This window comes from Pelodiscus sinensis, chromosome 4, assembly GCF_052426305.1.
Source record: "Pelodiscus sinensis isolate ZL-2025 chromosome 4, ASM5242630v1, whole genome shotgun sequence".
Taxonomy (NCBI): Eukaryota; Metazoa; Chordata; order Testudines; family Trionychidae; genus Pelodiscus; species Pelodiscus sinensis.
The window spans coordinates 18,688,092-18,707,987 of NC_143055.1; the positions used below are offsets into that span (position 1 = coordinate 18,688,092).

At 37.2% G+C, this 19,896-nt stretch overlaps 1 protein-coding gene across 5 annotated transcripts in view; it reads right to left on the minus strand.

Annotated features, from left to right (window-relative positions):
* The window catches only part of ZFYVE28 (zinc finger FYVE-type containing 28), a 275,487-nt gene that overhangs the window by 51,364 nt on the left and 204,227 nt on the right, over window positions 1–19,896 (minus strand). For 3 of the 5 annotated variants that reach the window (XM_075930867.2, XM_075930866.2, XM_025190505.3), the window contains exon 9: window positions 12,168–12,272. The exons of the other annotated variants lie outside the window; for them this stretch is intronic. In XM_075930867.2, coding sequence (XP_075786982.2) covers window positions 12,168–12,272 — 105 coding nt within the window. The remainder of the gene's footprint in view (window positions 1–12,167; window positions 12,273–19,896) is intronic. 5 annotated transcript variants of the gene reach the window in all.

Consider the following 19,896-nt stretch of genomic DNA (forward strand, 5'->3'; position numbering starts at 1 on the left):
AGATATGTCAAAACACATACTTGAGTCATAAATGATCTTATAGTAGTTTCTCAAAGTGTTCCACTGGCCCATTTTGGGAAAGCCGTTAGCAGGCCTGCGCTGCTTTGTTTATCTAAAAGGCCCCTAGCTATGAAGTCTTGCTTCTCCCATTGGCTCTGGTTTGCTGTTCCAGTCAAGGGGAGCCGCAGGAAGTGGTGTGGGTAGGGCTGTTGCTTCCTGTGACTCCCCTTGGCTGGAAATGGAAACTGGAGCCAATGGGCGCCACCAGACTCCATGACTACAGACTCATTAGGTAAACAAAGCAGCAGGGGCCCACTAGTATCTTTCCAAAAGTGGGCCTACAGAACACTTTCAGAAACACTGTTATAGGAAATTCAACCGAATACTGTAGAAGTTTAAAATATTCAATAGCTATGTCTTTACCATGAGTTCAATACCAGATCGAATACGTTTTAGAATTCTGGTGGAAACACCTTCCTTATATGATTTCGTAGTAGCTTTGTATATAAAATTATTTTTACCAACTGCTAGCAGGTATAGAAAAAGCATTTTTTAAAAATGTTATCAGATTGTTATTGATATGGGATAATTCAGTGCAGGTACTTGTAAGAGCAGCCTATTATTTGCATGGATAGTACATAAATACTATTGTGTAAAGTAATTAGAGAGGTATTTTCTCATTTATTCAGCCTCAGTTGAAGGGAAACCTAGTAACCTCTGTAAATACATTTTAAAAAGAAAATAATTTAATAAATATAGAAATAAAACCAGAAAGGTCAAGGCATTCTTCTTGTTAAACATGTATCTCACAAATCCCGACTCTATTTTGATTTAAAAAAGCTAGAATAGTATAAAATTCACAGAGCACACATTAAATGGATTACAAGCGGGTTAATCGATAGGTCTCCAAAAGTAACTGTAATACAGAGAATCACTGAACAAATGCTTTCTAGTGGGGTCCTACAAAAACCAGTTCTTAGCCTTAAGCTATTTAATGTTTTATCAATGACCTGGAAGAAATCATAAAATCATCACTACCAGTTTCCAGGTAACATAAAAATTGGGGGATTGTTAATGAAGAGGACAAATCACTTATACAGAATGACCTAGATTGCTTGGTGAGTAGAAGAGCAAACAATATGTATTTTAACAAATGTACAGCTTGGAACAATTAATGTATGCCATATTTATAGGATGGGGTACTCTATCATTGGAAGCAATGGCTTGGGAAAAGATTTGTGGATGGTGGTGGATAACCAGCTAACCATGTGTTATCAGTATGCTGCGAGACTTCAGCAGAGAATGATACAAGCTTTACATTTATATACACAAGAACAATTAATTCTCTTAAAAAGGGAGTATAGGAGAAGCAATTGATAGCCTACTATGTATAATTCAATAACTTTCTCACTTCTGAAAAATAAAAAAGCTCCCTTGGATGTTTTGGTTTCAGGCAATGTCTTTAATTATGACTCTACATTTCATGTGGAGATTTCAGCATGTTGTCAGTGTTAGTTTAATAAATCTAAACCAAATGGGCTTCAATTCCAGCAAAACTGGTTACTCTTAGACGTTAAATCAATATGGGAAAAGCCTTGGAGAGTCCACAGCAACAATACAAATATCATATAGAAAAACGGTATACAGAGCTGAGTGATTATTCTGAGGGGCATGAATCTATGTTCATGTCACACTCCTTGTTAGTACCCATTCTGGGACAGAGAAGCTAATGATCAAACCCACAAACCAAAGTCGGTGATGAACCTTGATCATGTATCACCTGAGGCATATTTGCATACTTGTAATCTGGATACTTCTCTTGGTTGTTCTGGGAAATGCTACCAAGTTATGCAAATATAGGTCCTAAGAAGTACTGAGAGACATTTTATAACAAATTGTGAAATGCGAAAATTTATCTTTTGTAGTAAATGCAAAATTAGTTGAGCTTTCGAAAAATTTTCTCTAGAAAGATACTATTTTGCAGCAGAAATTTGTCTCATTGCAAAACCAAGAGATGAATGATACATTTTAAGCGAAATTATTCGTTCAGAATTCACACACACAGAGAAAAAGAGAGAGAGAGAGGTGACATTTCAGAGGAATGGACATTTTTGGAAAAAAGTTTCACATAACTGCATACATCTCCAGCTTCAAGAAATAATATTAACATTGTTGTATGGCATGCTGGATTTTGGTAAGTAATATCAGTCAATTCTTTACTTCTGATTTATATGCCACAGAAAAAGACTATGTCAGATTTTCAGCTGATGTAAACTAGTGTAGCTCCTTTGACTTTACGGCAATTTACATGAGTTGAGGCTCTGGCCCTATGTTACCAATTCCTAAAGTCCCACAGTTAAAAAACCAAAATATCAGGATATTAACAATTTAAGATTGTATATATTTGGTTCCCTCATGCATATGCATTATGACACAGTCCTTAATTACACACCTACATACCATTTCTCAAATTATATATTATATCATGCATTCCTTTCTCCCACCTTAGAGACCTAAGTTTGTCTCTTGTAATGATTTTCTTTTTGTATCCAATTTCTTTGTCATAAAAATCCACTTTTTTAAACTTTGAATGGGATGATTAAAAGTGCCTATGTAATTTAGAAGTACAAGTCCCATTGAAATTCATGTAGTGCTTTCTGGGAATCTCACCCATTGATTTTTATATAAGGTCTCTTTTATAGGTTATTTTTCTCATGTAATGTTTTTATTGCATTAGAATCTAGGCTCATCAGTTTACAGGTTCTCAGAAATATATAGTCTCTTTGGGAAAAAATGCTGCAGAACAGAATAATGTAAACTGAAAAAAAATCCTTATCTTGAAGAATTTTAAAAAAAAGTTATAATAAGCATCTCTATGGGGGAGGCAGTGGTGCAAGTGGAGTCTATTTCTTCCAAATAATGTGCAAGGAAGAGAAAGAGGACTGGCAGCAGTTTACATGGAGCAGGTGACCTCCATAGGTAATCCTCCATGATCCTCACTGCCTCACCCACAGCCTGGGGCCCCCATATTCTCTCCCTGCCCTCTGCCCAGTTTACCTGGAAGGGGGTGGGGGGGGGGGGGAAGTCTCAGTCGTCTTTACACTGTGCCAGAAACTTTAGAACCACTGGGGCAAAAGGAGCAGAACACAGGGCTTCTGGGTGGCTCCTCGCCAACAGCTCCTATGTTATTGTTCTTGCACCCCAGGCCTTCGATGGTGCGTCACCTGGCCGAGGTCTGTATAGCAGCCCACTGGAGGACAGAGCTAGGTGATACAGCTGTGCCTGGAGGAGATGCCAGTATGGGCGTGGCCCCACTTTCTGCTCCTTTTCTGATGCCATTCCTGGAGTTCAGGCCTCTCCTGGGAACCACAGCAGGGAAAAAAGCAGAACACCAGCAATTCCTTGGCACCACTATACCATCCTCATCCCTGTCTCCCAGCCCATGCTCCAGTGGGGCTACTCTACATATGGTTAAGACCCTGCATGAAAGGGCTGGAGGTGTTACAGTCACACCAATTTTTCTGGTTAGCCATACCAGCTAAAAATATTTTGCTGGTATGTTGTATTGCACCATGCCACCCTACTTGCACTTCTTGTGGTGAGGGTGGAGGGGAGAGGAAGAGAGAGAAAAGTATCAAATAGTGTGTAGCTGAAACAAAATACAGGATTATGTAGCACTTTAAAGACTAACAAGATGGTTTATTAGATGATGAGCTTTCATGGGCCAGAACCACTTCCTCAGATCAAATAGTGGAAGAAAATAGTCACAACCATATATACCAAAGGATACAATTAAAAAAAATAGTGCGTAGTGTGTTTTGAGAGCATCAGCCCAGAAGTCTGTTGGGGATAGGAATATATAGGTTTTGAGTCTGAACCCTCACACCCATGCTGGAAAGATTTCAGTGCACTAAGGAGATAAAACACTCTTATGGAGAAGATAGCATTTCATATTGTTCTCCAGCCAAGCCTTCTGACACATAGAGCTACACTGACCAGCATATTAAACAGTCAATAATATAATATAATATAATAGTCAACTCCAAAAGAAGCTATCCAGTCACAACTGTGAGAAACAGACAGAAAGAGTATGTCTACATAGAGGGGCTATTTCAGAATACCCCACGTCTTTTGAACATGCCCACTATTTTGAGATAGTGCATTTGAGACCTATTTCAGCATCCCTGTAATCCTCATTCCACGAGGGTTAAGCAACATCTTGAACTAGCGTGTTATTTTGAAATTTGGCTCTCTGTTGATGCACCAAATTTTGAAATATGCTATATTGAAATAAGATGCGCAATTTTCATAGTACAAATACCATATCTTATTTTGCGTATAGATGCACCAATAGAAACTAAGATGCAGAAATGTAGACTACTTTTTTTTCCCCACTTGAAGGAACTATGAGGCCTAAAGAAATTAATTAACAGAATTTCACATTCCCCTATTCCCAAAGATCAGTTCTCCTTATTTAAAAAAAAAAGATTAAGTAAAGAAAACATAACCTTCAAAAGTCAGATGTAAAATTTCTCAGAGTCTAGCTGACTGGAATGTATCCAGGCATAAGAGTCAGCATTGCAAAAAACTGATTAACGTATTAAAAATTGCCCTCTATTTTTAATTAAAAAAGAAGCCATCTCTCCATTTTTCATGCAGTTCTAAAAGTGGGAAGAAATTCTCACTTTTAAACTTAATTAGTGATTGTACATGATGTCTTCCCATTGCCAAGACCTCTGCAAAGGTTGCAATTATTATAGCAATTTAGTTAATTATGTATAATCTTAAAAACCCCAAACAGCATGCTATTCTAAATTTTTATGGGAAAAAAGCAATTGGCACTATAAAAACCATTTTCTTGAATCTAATAATTTATATGCTATTAACAGCACAGGAAATGCCAACTGGAACTAAAAAATGTTTTTATATCTTAAAAATGATAAATAATGTTGATTTCACTGCCAGAAACTGGAACTGATTGGCAGTGGATGGATCACTCAATAATTGCCCTATTCTTCTCATTCCCTCAAAAGCATCTGGCACTGGCCACTGTTGGAAGGGGGGATATAGGCTAAATGGACCATCAGTCAGAACCAATATTGCTATTCTTATGTTCTAAATTGCTAAATTATTAAAGGGCGAACTAAAAATCGAAGACTGATTAGAAAAAAATGACTAAGAATTAAAATCTGAAATAAAGATTTTTTAATGGCAAGTGATGAAAATACCCTACCACCAGGTATAAATGAGGAGATGATATGTTTTCTATACACAGGAAATACAAATGCTCCAACCAGAGACAGTGAGAAGGAACAGAAGGAAGGGCAATTCTGTGCTTTATACCACAAGGATCATGGCACTGGGATGGACCACCCCTCTGGTATTTCTGGGGAAAACTCTCTGGCATCAGGATGCACGCACACTTATGGCATAATGAAAACATGCATGCCCTTGAAGAAAAACAAAACCTTTGCCCTAATTTAAGATTTTTGTATATTTGTTTGACTATTTCATTTAGTTTAGACAGAGAAGAAAAAATACTACACAATTATTCTAGTGGGTGTATCTCTTCATTATAAAGTCTAACAACAACAAAAAACAAACTCCTATGGGCTAAAGTTTTACCCTCCTGTTATAACTTTGCTAAATTAGTTGTGCTAAATTATAACACGTCAGTGTATTCTTTGGCAACAATTCTCTCCCACACACAGCTCTGTAGACACAGTATTAGACATAAAAAACGTAACCTGCATGCAAACTGTATCATCTTCTAGGTGACATACAGTAGATAAGAACATGCAAAACCCTTTGGAGATTCTATTTCTGTCCCCAGGGAATCCACTACAAGTTTGTGAAACTGGTATTAAAAAAAACAGGAGATTCCTGCTGGTGAAAAACCAGAAACGTGGTATAGTCACAAATGTTGTTCGGACTAAGATCATAAGCAAAAGCTAGTAGAGATGATCAGCTCTGATCTTTTGTTTGTCGCACTCCACAGGGAATGGTCAGAAGATATGGTAATGAAGTAGTAAGGTAAACCCTTATATAATACAGGATACTATACCAATTTTTCCCAAACAGTAGGTTGGGGAAAGGTTCTAGACTGGTCACAGGGCTCTAGGCAAACATTTTCTGCTCCTGCCCCTTACAAGGTGGGAGGGGGATGCTTCTGGGACTGGCTCCCTGTATTACAGCTTGGCTCACAGTGCCACTCAGGTTTTGCCTATCAGTGTTGACTGGAGCCACTGCTATGGGATGACTGGGGATGGGCTCACTCTTCAAACCCAACTCTCATTCAGAACCTGAGAATTTCCCTCAGTACCAAGTCAGGGTTAGGCTTGCTGTGCTAGGGGGGAGGGTTAGTGCTTATACGGAAGCAACACAAAATGCATCTTAGTAAAAAGTTTGGGAACATCTATATTATATGTTCAGAAGCTTCAGGGGGTAGCCGAGTTAGTCTGTACAGGATAAACGTAAAAAACAACAAATGGTCTGGTAGCACTTTATAGACTAACAACACATGTAGATGGTATCATGAGCTTTCGTGGGCACAGCCCACTTCTTCAGATGACGGGAGTTTTGAGTTTAGGATGTGCAGACCCAAAATAACTAGAGGAGAAGGGTGGGGAAGTGGAGGCGGGAAACACATCCTAAATGCAAACTTCGATCATCTGAAGAAGTGGGCTGTGCCCATGAAAGCTCATGATGCCATCTATACATGTTTTGTTAGTCTACAAAGTGCTACCAAGACATTTGTTGTTTTTTATATTATATGTATAATTATATATTTACCTAATAAACCCAATAGCTTGTGAATGAGAAATCCATAACAAATACCCATCCTCCTGGAGTTTAAAACATGCACTGACATCTATAATCACTTTCCAGCAGGAGCATGAACAACTTTGGATGAAAAAGAGAACTGTTGCACATTCTGATTTATTCTTCATAAACAATTCCTTCCTCCTCTCTCAGCTATACTAGGGGTGCGTCTCGACTGTACCCCACTGCTTGCAGAGGGATGCAGTTTAGGCAGGTCGAAATTGCTAATGAAGCAGGGATTTAAATATCCCGTGCTTCATTAGCATAAAAATGTCCGCCACTTTTTTTTGGCATGGAGCTTTGTCGGAGAAAAGTGGCAGTCTAGAGGCTGATCTTTCGCTAAAGAAAGCCTTTTCCGAGAAATTTTTATACCTTGTTTTACGAGGCATAAGAGATCTATTGGAAAAGGCTTTCTTTAGCGAAAGATCAGCCTCTAGGACTGCCGCTTTTCTCCGACAAAGCTCCGTGCTGAAAAAAAGCGGTAATGAAGCGCTAATGCTAATGAAGCACGGGATATCTAAATCTAGGAATATCTAGGAATAGGAAGCCTAGTCCGAACTATCTAGTTCATGCCACGTGTAGCCGCGGGCATGGAGTCTGCACTAGCGGACATTTAAAAATGGCGGCGCTCGGCAACATGCAAATGAAGCCCGGGAAATTCAAATCCCGGGCTTCATTTGCAAGTTCGTATGACTACATTAACCACCCTAGTTCGAACTAGGGTGGTAGTGTAGACATACCCTTTCGGAATTTATGCAAACTGTTAAAAATATATAATTGTGCTTTCCTTGGTATTTAGCTGCTTTCATCATTTTATATTCATTATTTAGTAACAGGAACAGGAGATCTTGCCCTAAATTAGCACCACCACCCCCTAAATATAAAGAATCTGATCTCTGGTTTTGACATTAGTACTAACCTCTGTTTGAATGATTGCAATGACCATTAAAGGCATCCAGCATCCCATTGACTTCCATAAGTTTTGGTTCAGGTGTAAAAATATGATCTTTCTAAAGGAAGTAAGATTCACCTTGCACTCAAACTGTGGCATTAATTTTTCCAAAGAAGTTGGTGGTGCAGGGTTAATGCTTAGAGGATTTGAGTTAGTTGCACACTTAAGACACCAACTCACAAAGAGACCTAGTGAGACTGGAGTAGTCAAGACATTAAATCAGAACATCCCTTCTGAATGATTACTATTTTCAAAGATCTATCTGGGGTCAATTTCACAGTAATGGGATTTAATTTTTTTTAAAAAAAATCTTAATTTCAGCTATTTAAATCTGTATTTAACAGTGCTGTAATTGTAGGGGTTCTGACCCATAAAAGAATTGTGGGATGAGGGGGTTGCAAATCATTGTAGAGGAAGTTGTGGTACTGCTCCTCTTACATCTGTGTTGCTGTGTGCCATGACACTGCCTTCAGATTTGGACAGTTGGAGAGCAGTGGCTGCTGGCCAGGAGCCCAACTCTGAAGGCAGAGTCACCGCCAACAGCAGTGCAGAAGTAAAGGTAGTACAGTATGGTACTGCCACCCTTACTTCTGTGATGCCTTCAGAGCTGGACACCTGGTCAACAGCTGTCACTCTCTAGCTACCCAGGTAGTGGAGAAGTAAGGTAGTGCAAAGTAAGGATGGCAATATTGCAACCAAAAATAACCTTGTAAACCCTTGCAACTCTCTTTTGGGATAGGACCTCCAATTTAAAAAACGCTGGTCTCCCATGTGAAATCTTAATAGCATAGGCAAAAGCACATTAAAGACCGATTTCACAGTCTGTGGTTTGTCTTTCCTATCTGTGAATTTGGTTGGGCCCTATCTATAAGTATTACTAAAGTTACGCTGTGGTTGTACATAACGGGCTCGTCTATATTGGCCCCTTTTCCGGAAGGGGCATGGTAATTTTTGAAATCGCAATAGGGAAATGCGCGGGGGATTTAAATATCCCCCGCGGCATTTAAATAAAAATGTCCGCCGCTTTTTTCCGGCTTTTAGAAAAGCCGGAAAAGAGCGTCTACACTGGCCCCGATCCTCCGGAAAAAGCGCCCTTTTCTGGAGGATCTTATTCCTACTTCAAACTGAAAAAATAAAAGAGAAACAAGTGATGAACGGTTTTGTGTGACTTAGTTTCTCAGGGGGTTCACATATGAATACAGATTTAAGTTTTAATCCCTATTAGTTCTCAACCTCTGAACTTTGATTTCTATATGGAGTTCAAAGTCAAAAATAAAAAAATAGTTCACCCTAACAATTTTGCTCTGTGCTGGTATCAAATCAACTCAATTTGGGCCAAAGTACAAGACCTTACTCGCAATGAATAGTACCTTATACCACTAAAGTGAACAGGACTACTTGTGCGTTAAGACAGTGTGCATAGCAATACCACAATCTGTAGCTGTTTGAACTATTTCAGTGCAAAAGTCATGAAGATGCCTGACCCTATATGTTTTCCAAAATGTTTAATGATACCCAAGCAGCTTGAGATTATGTTAAAACATATACATTAAAATTCCAGAGAAAGAAACTGGCAAGAGGAACAATTTTATACAGATTTAAAAGCTTATGACAAACAGGAAAGTTCTTAGGTGCTGGAAAGACAAATATTATATAAGTATATAAAAGGATCTAGGAAACTAGTGCTCTAGTCCAGGAAAGCACTTATGTATGTGGTTTAATTTAAGTATGTGGTTTAATTTAAAGCAAACAAGTATTGCCAGTGCTTTAAATCAGGATAGTCATATGGTTAAAGTTAAACATGTTTAAGTGCTGTGATGGATGGGGGGTCAGGTTTGAAAATCAAGCCTGGACTCCTGGTAACACTGAGCAGAGAGAAATCAAGAAAATGTTTAGTTTTTAAAATGGCCTCTGGGGATCTAGCAATGATTCTCACGGTGATGTAGTTTGGTTAGAGTTGACACACACACACACACACACAACAGTGCGTACCTTATAAATCTGACAATTTTCTGAAGAAACAACACAGAACAAAAAGAAATTAAAAAGCTGTAGACAACAAACTGAGAAATGTTTGTACAGTGCCACACAAAATACTAAATTTACAAGGCCAAGCGGCTATGGTGCAGGAGATAAGCTGTTCTAGAAGATAAAGAATTACTTGTCCTCAAGGCTCCAGTAATCTCTGGTGAACACTTGAGTTATCCTGTATTGTCCTTTTGGCAATCACTGTTCATGGAATGGACTTATTCCAGTGTTACACAGTGTATTTGGCAGAGGACAACCACAATCGGCAGATAATACTTCAAAAATGAAAAGACACAAAAAATGGTTTTGCCATGCAAAGAAAAATATAGAAAGGACAAATGCAATAACACCACTTTAAATTTAACTCTCTCACCAAAAAACTAATGGTTTGTCTATACGGGGACACTCAGGGAAGGTCTACCCTATGGAAGGAGGTCGGCTTAAGGTACTTGACTCCAGCTATATAAATAACATAGCTGGAGGTGACATACCTTCAACTGAACTAAGGTACCATCCTCACTGTGGGAGGTTGATGGGAGAAATGTTCCTGTCGACTTACCCTACTTCTCACAACAGCCAGTGTCCATGGGGGTGCCCTCAGTGTTCAATTTAACGTGTGCCCACTAGACCCACTAAATCTAACACCAGAAGATCAACCACTGCAGTGTTGATCTACCCTGTAATGTAGACTTGCTCTCAGAAAAATTAATCTTAATTAAATAATAGTGTACATTTAAATTAGATTATTTAAACTGCATTAAATCCCTATGTAGATGCTCTCATTCAGAATTAAATTGGCCTTAATTCAGTTTGGTTTAATTCACTTTAATATAAACCCAAATTCCTTGGACAACACTTTTATATAGTCTGGAAAAATGTACTGGAATATATTGGACTGGCATGTCTCCCTTGTACTATTCACTTAAAATTAAACTGAATTAAGGCTATTCTAGTAATTAATGAGAGAGTCTACAAAGGAGTTCAATAAATTTACTTTTAATTCATACCTTTCATTTAACTTGGATTAATTTTCCTGAGTATCCCTATGTATACAAGCCCTAAGATATGCAAACTAAGACAAATGGAGGATGGGATGCCAAGAATAAATTTAGCAGTAATGTGTTTACATAGAAAAAATATCAATGATTTAGAAATTTACAGAAACATTTTATGCAATTGATATTTCAGACAGACAGATGAGGGATCAATTTACAGCCAGAATCAAAGATAAAAAAATCAAAAAGATAGAAGGAAAATAGGCTTTCCAACAACTTTTTTTCTGATTGTTGATAAAAATTAATGCAACATGAAAACAGAAAAGGTAGCAAGATAAAAAGCAGGAATAGCACAACCCATCAGGAAAACTAGATGACTGCTTAGAATGCCATTATTTGGTGTTTTGAGTACAGAAATCTTATGATGAAGGCATCAAAAAAGTTATTTTCATATGGCACTTCCCCTGAAATTTTTAGAGAGACTGTTTCCCTCCCCCCCCCCCACCCCCACATTCTTGGTTACCAAACTTCTCAAATTCTGAATTCCTGGAATAAACAACTGAAAGAAAGAAAGGTAAGAAGAAGAAAAAGCAGAAAATTATCACAGCTCTAAAAACATCAGAAACACACTGTATTAAATCTCAGTGTCTCTCCAAATATAATGTTAAAAAGCAATGTCATTTCTTTGAAAATACTGAGAAAAACCCCTATATTTGTTTTAATTACTTTTAGTACCCTAAAACATGTTCTCTCAATCTAATTTCTCTTCGCAAAATCAATTACCAAGATTCATCTCTCACATAAGTTTAGCTGATGAGAACACAGGCCAGCATTCTTAACATATTTTTGGTCAACAAAATATAGCAAAACTAAAGAAACTATTGTTAGTTGTGACATTCCTCTTATTTTACTGTTCAATCCCCATGAAGCAGAAAACAGATGGCCGAACTATGCCATCTGGAAAGTCAAGACCTAATAATGTATTCACTGTTTTCGTCTCTTTCTTCAATTAAGTCCTATTGTATTAGGTATGTAAAACTCTTTAAAAAAATGTATCTGAAAAGCTAGCTATTTTAAACACCTAAAAAGTACCTCTTTGAACATAATGAAAAATGAGATCACTGAGGATCCCAAATGTTGTACAGTTCAGTGTTGTGTACCTCACGACACTTCTCCACAAACAGTAAGACTCTCACAATGACTTTATTAGGATAAAAACTGAGCTTTACAAATAAACATGCATGTATTCCAAAAGGAAGAATTATCAGAAGTGCTTCTATCACTTCAGTGTTAAATTCAATGAAACATTTTCATCAACCATCACCCAGTACAGTTAGTCAAATGTGACTGTGAAGTGAGATTATTATTACCTCAGAGTGTATATGCTGGAGAGACTACAGGTAGTGACAGAAACACTGTCATAGTCACTGCTGGAGATGGAGCTGAGGGGAGAATCACGTAAGCCATCCTGAGAACTGAAAAAAGCATATGGAAACAAAATGAACTGCTGAAAAGAATAAAAATGAGAATAGAGCAATGGATCGCAAATGATCATACAAAAAAAAAGCGCACAGACAGCAGCAGTTATTTACTCTTTGGGAGACAAGTTATATATTTTAATGTATTTTACATTAGTACAAAAAGTGTAGATCACATGCCAGGACCAATGGGTATGCTCTTTGTGAAAATTATCAATTTTATTTATAGTAGGCAGTTAAAAATGCTAGGGAAAGAACAAAAGAGATTAAATATTTTTAAAGAGTGAATTCAAGAGTCCACACATGTGAACATTTACCTATTTTAGAAAGAAGATACATCCTGCCCAGGGATCTCAAAAACTACTGTATATTTCATACCAACATAACTAAGAAATAAACCCAAAGCACTTATAAAACCCCAAGGCCAGCTTCAGATAATGTTTCTAAGCCGTAGGAAGGAAGGAAGAGGATTGGAAGGGAAAGCCAGTGTGATAAGTTAAGAGTTGCCTTTCGCTTCCTGTCCTGCAGCTATGCTATACGATTTAACAAGTCATCCATCATTCGCTATGTCAGCACAGGACTGCATGGCTTTAAAACTGCCATGTGGCTCAAATTCTTATCTAAAACATGAAGCTTGACTGAGGTTCCTATGCAGAGATTGAAAGAGAGGCCACATGACAAACCACTGCTATTTAGAAATCTACTGGATACTGGGGGGAGGGAGGGAGGGAACCTATTTAAAATAAAGGAATACAATCTCACAGTGTCACAGCTTGTAAATACTGTGATAATTTTTCAAGGGACATTGGCTATATTTCAAGTAGACAACTTCAAAATCAGAATTAAAAATAGTTTCAGGTGGTACTTTTATTTCACCTTACTAATTTGCAGATAACAGCGTTTGTATCTCAGTGACAATTTGACAGTCTGCTTCTGGAAATTCCATGCACTGAAGGAATTTAATTTACAGGAGAAAGAAAAATCTACTCCTGAACAAATATATCACAGTAGAAGTAGTAGTATAGGTTCTAGGCATTATATTAAAAAAAAAATCCTTACCTTTTGAATGAACCTGGTCTGGCAATAACAATCTTTAGACACCAAGGGTACGTCTAGACTACATGGCTCCGCAGACGGAGCCATGTAAAATAGTTTACTCGGCATAGTCAAAGAAGCAGAGATTTAAATAATCCCCGCTTCATTAAAATAAAAATGGCTGCCACACTGTGCCAACGATCAGCTGATCTGGCACAACACGGCAGTCTAGACATGGCGTGGTCGACAAGGGAAGCCTTTGTTGACCGCTCCGGTAAATCTCGTTTCACAAGGCATACATCGGAGTGGTCGACAAAGGCTTCCCTCGTTGACCGCACCGCGTCTACACTGCCGTGCTGTGCCGGATCAGCTGATCGTATCCTCAAAGTAGAGAGGGACATTTCTGTCTCAGAAACATAGTTGAAAGAAATGTAATTGGTTCATTTGAATTTTTTTTCCCTCTACCTGACAATTAGTGGAATTTTCAAGCATTTTAGGGCATGATTCAAACCAGCTGTAATCCAGATTCTTTACTCCTGTTATATTTAAAATACATCAGGTTTTGCAGGCAAGTGTCCAGAAGAACACTTAAGGGGAATTTTTCAAAGCAGTATATACGAGCTACATGCTTTAATCCCATTAGGAAACAATAAGGTTTGTTTGCATGCCGCACACACATCACTTTCAAAATGTTCCCCTTCATGTTCCTTATTTCTGATTGCCAATTTAAAATAAATCCCTAAGTATATTATGTTTTAGTTGAAAGAAGAACTATCACACTGGGAAAATAATTTATCAGACTTCAACAAAAATCCATTTAACTTTCATTTGTTTTAAGTAATTTCCCTTGCCAATTCTGCTCACTGTGAAGAGACATTTGCATTTAAACAAAGATTTGCTCTCATAGCTCATCTTCACCTTCCTAATCCTGAAATGTGGTCATACTAATAATATATGGCATCATAACCAGTTATATGGCAGCAAAATCATACAAAAATACAAAATTATGAGTTCACAGTATGATCTCACAGGAAAAGCTGCCTTGTCAAGGTGAATGCTACGGTTCACATTCAAATATCTCCAGTAGAGGTAACACTATTATAGAACACTGAAAACTACTAACGGTTGCTTCTTTTATAATTTTCCTATTTCAATTTTTCTCTTCATCTGAAACTTTCTCCAGCTGGCAATATTTCTTTGAGAATGATTCAAGTTCTGTTTTCCTTATTTACTTTTCTGTTAAATCCTGCTTGAAGAAACCTGCTTGTATCCGATTTTGCTAAATTTAGTATTCCACACACTGTACACATCAGGAATTAGGCCTCAAAAAATCTTAGAACTGGGTAAAGAGCCAGGCGATTTTTAAAAAAAAACACAACACGTTCTAGATTATTTATATTTGCCTTTGGAGTTTTAAGCCTTTAGGATTCATGTTTTCCAACTTCGCTCCACTACCAAAGGGATGAGAAACTATCTTTAATAAAAAGGGAAGTTGAAAGTCTTGTGTAATCACAAGACTGAAGGAGCTAAAGCTTTAAGGGAAAAAAACAAATATAATAAAACTCATGATAAAAATTATTAGAGTTGCAGCACTGTTGAATCAGTCAATATTATGTACTTTTGTTCAGAGTGTTTCACAAGTTGAAAAGCAAGTCTATAAAGAATGAATATAAATTAACTGTGCAAGTTATCTGAGTGTTTAATATGACTTGCGATTAAACTCAAAGCATTAATGGGAAATCATTAAAAACACAAAACAACTAAAAAAATCCAAGCTCACAATCAAGACAAATTTTACATCAAGAAACGGTTAGCTTTTAGAATCTTCTACTGGGCACTTAAATGTCCCTCACTTCTCTTATGTGGAGTGAAAGTATATCAGTAGACCCATCAGCTGAGATTATACAGCAATATTTGCAGATGTGAAAGTGGTAGCCCTTGTAGCATGAAAAGCACCAGAATGACCAATTCTATGCTATGATTATTTCTCACATCTCTCCCCCACTCTCCCTGACAGATTTCTATGTGTGGACACAATATTACTTTACCAGTTTTCTTTGATTTGGGACATTTTTTGCCCATATTAGGCAAATGTGTGGTGAGCTGCACCTTGTCCAAAGTCCAGTGCAGAATGGTGTATTAGTACTTAGACACTGCACCAATCTCCCTCCCCCCCCCCCCCCCGGCTAAAAAGAAAAGAAAAGATATGGGAAAGAGAGAAAGAAGAAACAAGTGTGTCACAATAGAGAAGAGAGTCCTTTAGACTGTCTGAACAATTTATATATTAGTATGGTGTAATTAATGTAGGTATTTTACAAGAATGTTATCCTCTTATTTACATCACTTTCCTTGCATAAAATTGTTGCATTTTTTACCAATATAACTTAGACTATAAGGTAATTCTGTGTTCTGACCAGCAGCAGACCCACACACAAAGGCACATCTAGGGCTAAAGCCAAAATAAGCTATGCAACTTGAGCTACGTCAATTGCTTCTTAGCTTAAGTTGAAATAGCTTATTTCGGCTTTTGATGCTGTCTATACAGCAGGAAGTCCGAGTTAGACTATTCTTCCTCCAACTTCCCTTACTCCTTGTAAAATGAGAGTTACAGGAATCAGAGTAAGAACTCCTCCTGCTCGACATTATGCCAAAATAACTGCTTGCTGTGTAGATGCAGACTATGTTATTTTGGAATAACTAATGTTATTCTGAAATAATGCTGCTGTGTAAACATAGCTAAAGTATCCAGAGATAGAAATAATCTTGCCTTTTTACTAAAGGCAGGAAAAATCATAAATGTGACTGTACTACTGACTATTACTGAGCCTAGGGGCATATACAGGCAGGGGAATATGACTCCTGCTACAGGGGGATTGCAGAACTGAATGTCCAGGGCTTTAAGACAGTGGTTTTTATGTTCATTTGCGGACCTCTAAAAATTTTAAGTTTGAAAATCTTATAGCTGGCCTACACTGCTTAAGTCAATGTAACTTACATCCCTCTGGAATGTGAAAACGACACTGCCCTGAGCGACACAAGTTATATCAACTTAGAGCAGTGTCCACACCGTGTTACATCAGTGGAAGATGCTCTTCTGCTGACATAGTTTTCATCTCTCATGGAGGCTGAATAATTATGCTAATGGGACAACATTCTCCCACTGGCATAGTGTGTCTTCACCAGCTGTGCTGATGTAGCATAGTAGTGTATATTTATCCTTGGACTTAGTCTACACACTTCCAAGGGCCCACAGAACACAGGTTGAAAGCCTGGTTCTATGGTCATGATAGTCTCTCATGGACCCCTTTGATACAGCCTACAGGACTACAAGTTGAAAACCACTGGTTTAAGAGGAATCAGAATAAAAGGGGTTGAATTCTGTTCCATGACTCCATTGCTTGTGATAGTTTCTCTCAGTTGCCAATGGCCAGTGCAAGCCCAAATTTGGCACTTGAGATCTGTTCCATAATTTATAAGCATGATTGCTAGTAATTCTAATCAATGCATATGCTTCCACCATGTGATATGAATTTATGCTACTTAAATTCAACAACTGACATTATAGGTTAGACTTGAAAAACAACAAATAGTCTAGTAGCACCTTAAAGACTAACAAAACATGTAGATAGTACCATGGTAACAAAACAGCTACATGTTTTTGTTAGTCTTTAAGGTACTACTAGACTATTTGTTGTTTTTTAAGTTTTTCCTGATACAGATTAACTCAGCTACTCCCCTGAAGCTTATATAAGTTAGAGCTAGTCTTACTTTTCTTCCTCCATATCTATACAAATATATTTCTGAGACTTTTGGGTACTGTTATGTCTCAGACACAATTATCTGCTATATGGCTAAATAGGTGCAAATTCTTGGTTGACTAGCCTTGTCAACATCTAATGTACATTTATTTCATAGTCAGATCATCTTGATATCAGATAAATTCCTCAAACTCCATTTTTGTCCCTAACTTTTATTTTGAATAAGCAAAAGTCACTCCATCATTAGAAGCCACAAATCACGTGATAAGATCAGCATAAACAACCACAGTGAGAGCTGGGACTGTACTTGCCAGAATAAGATAATATTGACATGCATTCAACCTGATAAGGTTTTGCATGGAGCATGAGCAGTTAAGATCCGATAGCTGACAGAACAATATAAAAGGCAGATAGTTATGATGGTTGAGAGAAAAGTGAACAAGAAGAATGTACAGCAAGAAGAGAAGTTAAGCAGGCAAGTACTGAAAAGAGGTGATCTAGAGAGGCCGCTATAGTAGCACCCGAAAGCTGACAGGACAAGGGAAATCTGCAGGTTTTTAATCATATTATAGCATTAGATACATAAGACATCATCCCACATGATTATGGAAAAGCATTTATTTTTTACCTGATTTACACATGAACATGTCAAACAACTTCATTTTCTATAATTATACAACAGATGAAACATCAGTATTTGAAAAGCTGTCTATACGTGGTCTCCCAAAAAGACGACTTGTGGTATCAGTTTTACATACAATATAATTCTCATTTCACACAATAACCAATATACTGATAATATATTTCTTTACATGCAGTCATAGGAACACAAAATCATGAACAAATGCAAACAAATGATTCTAAGGGGAACACAGAAATTTCAATGGATGTGTCCAACAGAAGGCTAGGGAATGAGTAAAGAAAATCTCCCTCGGGTGCACAGTTGTTGCTAATATCCCAATTAGCCACTCTTTTCCTTATATCTATATGGACAAGAGACAGCTTCCCTACTCTTAGATGGCTGGGATGATGAATAGAATCATTACAAGCCAGCTACAGAGACAAGTCTTTATTTAAAGACACAGTGTAGTATCACTCAGCTGATTTAATTCATGGGAAAGGCATGTGAACACAAGGCAAAAATTCCTTAAATCCTTAAAAGTTACATTTTAAAACCAAATTTATTAGAATTCTTGATGTTTATTCATTTATACAAATGGCTATAGCATCGTCACAATTTTGTCAAAAGCCAACAACTAAACACAAGACAGGCTATTTTACTGAAAAACTCCATTTACTTCACAGTTTTACATGATTAAATGTTGTGATGTAGACCTTGTAAGTTAAACAGCTGTTCATCTTTTTATGAAAAGTTCTGAATATATTGGAGGATGGGAAACTTTAAAATTCATAACTGCACTGTTGTAAGGGTAAGAAATTACAGTAACTAGAACTGAAACAATTTCAGTGCCAGGTTGGGGAAGGTTCAATTAAGAATCTTATTGTAGGACTGCAATAATTAATTAGAGACAGCACAGCAATATGCTCTGCATAGACAATTTGCCTAGAATGCATCATCCATTCGATTTGGGAATAATCACTTTGCTCATTAAACTTCCCCTAACCAAATCTGAACAGAATGAACATCCAGCCACAATAGCTAATGAAAGATACACTATTGCAGGTCATAGGAAGTGATAGGAAAAAAATAATGTTTTCCTCACTAAAAAGGATAGTTCAATTTTTCTATATACTACAAAAAAGAGGTATACATGAGAAGTTTTATTAGCACACACTCTCTAAATACTTGCAATAAATTAATAATATAAAGGGAGTCTGGTGAAAATTCTGTATTTTCAATTAGATAGAAGAGAACTAGAAGGAGAAGTACAGAAAACCCTCCCACTTAATTCTAATTTAGATTTTGCAAAGCAATGAAGAAACAACATTAAAGGCATAGTGAAACCAGGCACATAAAACCTAAAATGCAAAATGTTAGTATAGCACAACAGCATGGAACAAATTCCAAAGCCTTATTTGGCATGTGGAAGAACAATCCCGATTTTCAGTAATTCTTTAAACTCCAAAACTAAAGAATGTTTTCTATCATGTATGCCTCTTCATAAAGAAGAGAAGTATTGTGATAGACTCAGCATTTTACTTATTTTGTTTAACTTATCTGCAGTTATAAAAACCTGAAATACAAATCTAAACATTCCTTCTTCAGTGAATCACATGCCTTCCCTCCCTCCCCAAACACTTCTTTGTTGCATAATTCTATTACAGTCTTTTGACATATTGTTTATCAACAGTGTTCTTCCTTCATGGGTTTCTACTTTGTGTGACAACAGCTTGTACTTCATATATGCTGTCTTTGCATCAAATCACAGGTTCACCAGTTCAGTACAGTTATATTTGCATAATACTAATGCTGCTGTCTGTGAATCATTTCATGCTGTGCATGTTTCATTTCTTCAACATACTTGCAGGGAAATAGAGAAAAAGAGAAACATATGTCAGACTGGAAGTTAAGGACTATCTGCTGTCACCTACAAATACAAAGTAAAGACATGTCAGAAAGACAAATCTGATTAGTATGTACAACAAAATAATTTTAAAGGTATATTAAATGTGACTTACCAATCAACACTGCTGGATCAAGAAGTTCAGGGTAGGCTTGGCTAGGTATTTGCAAAATAAATGTTTTTTGTAAGATCCTATGTTGTCTGGACATGCTAACTACAGTAACCCTGGTTGGTTCAAAGAAAGCATATCTATTTTTTACTATTACCAAAAATTTCACTACATGAAGATGCTCATGCTACCAT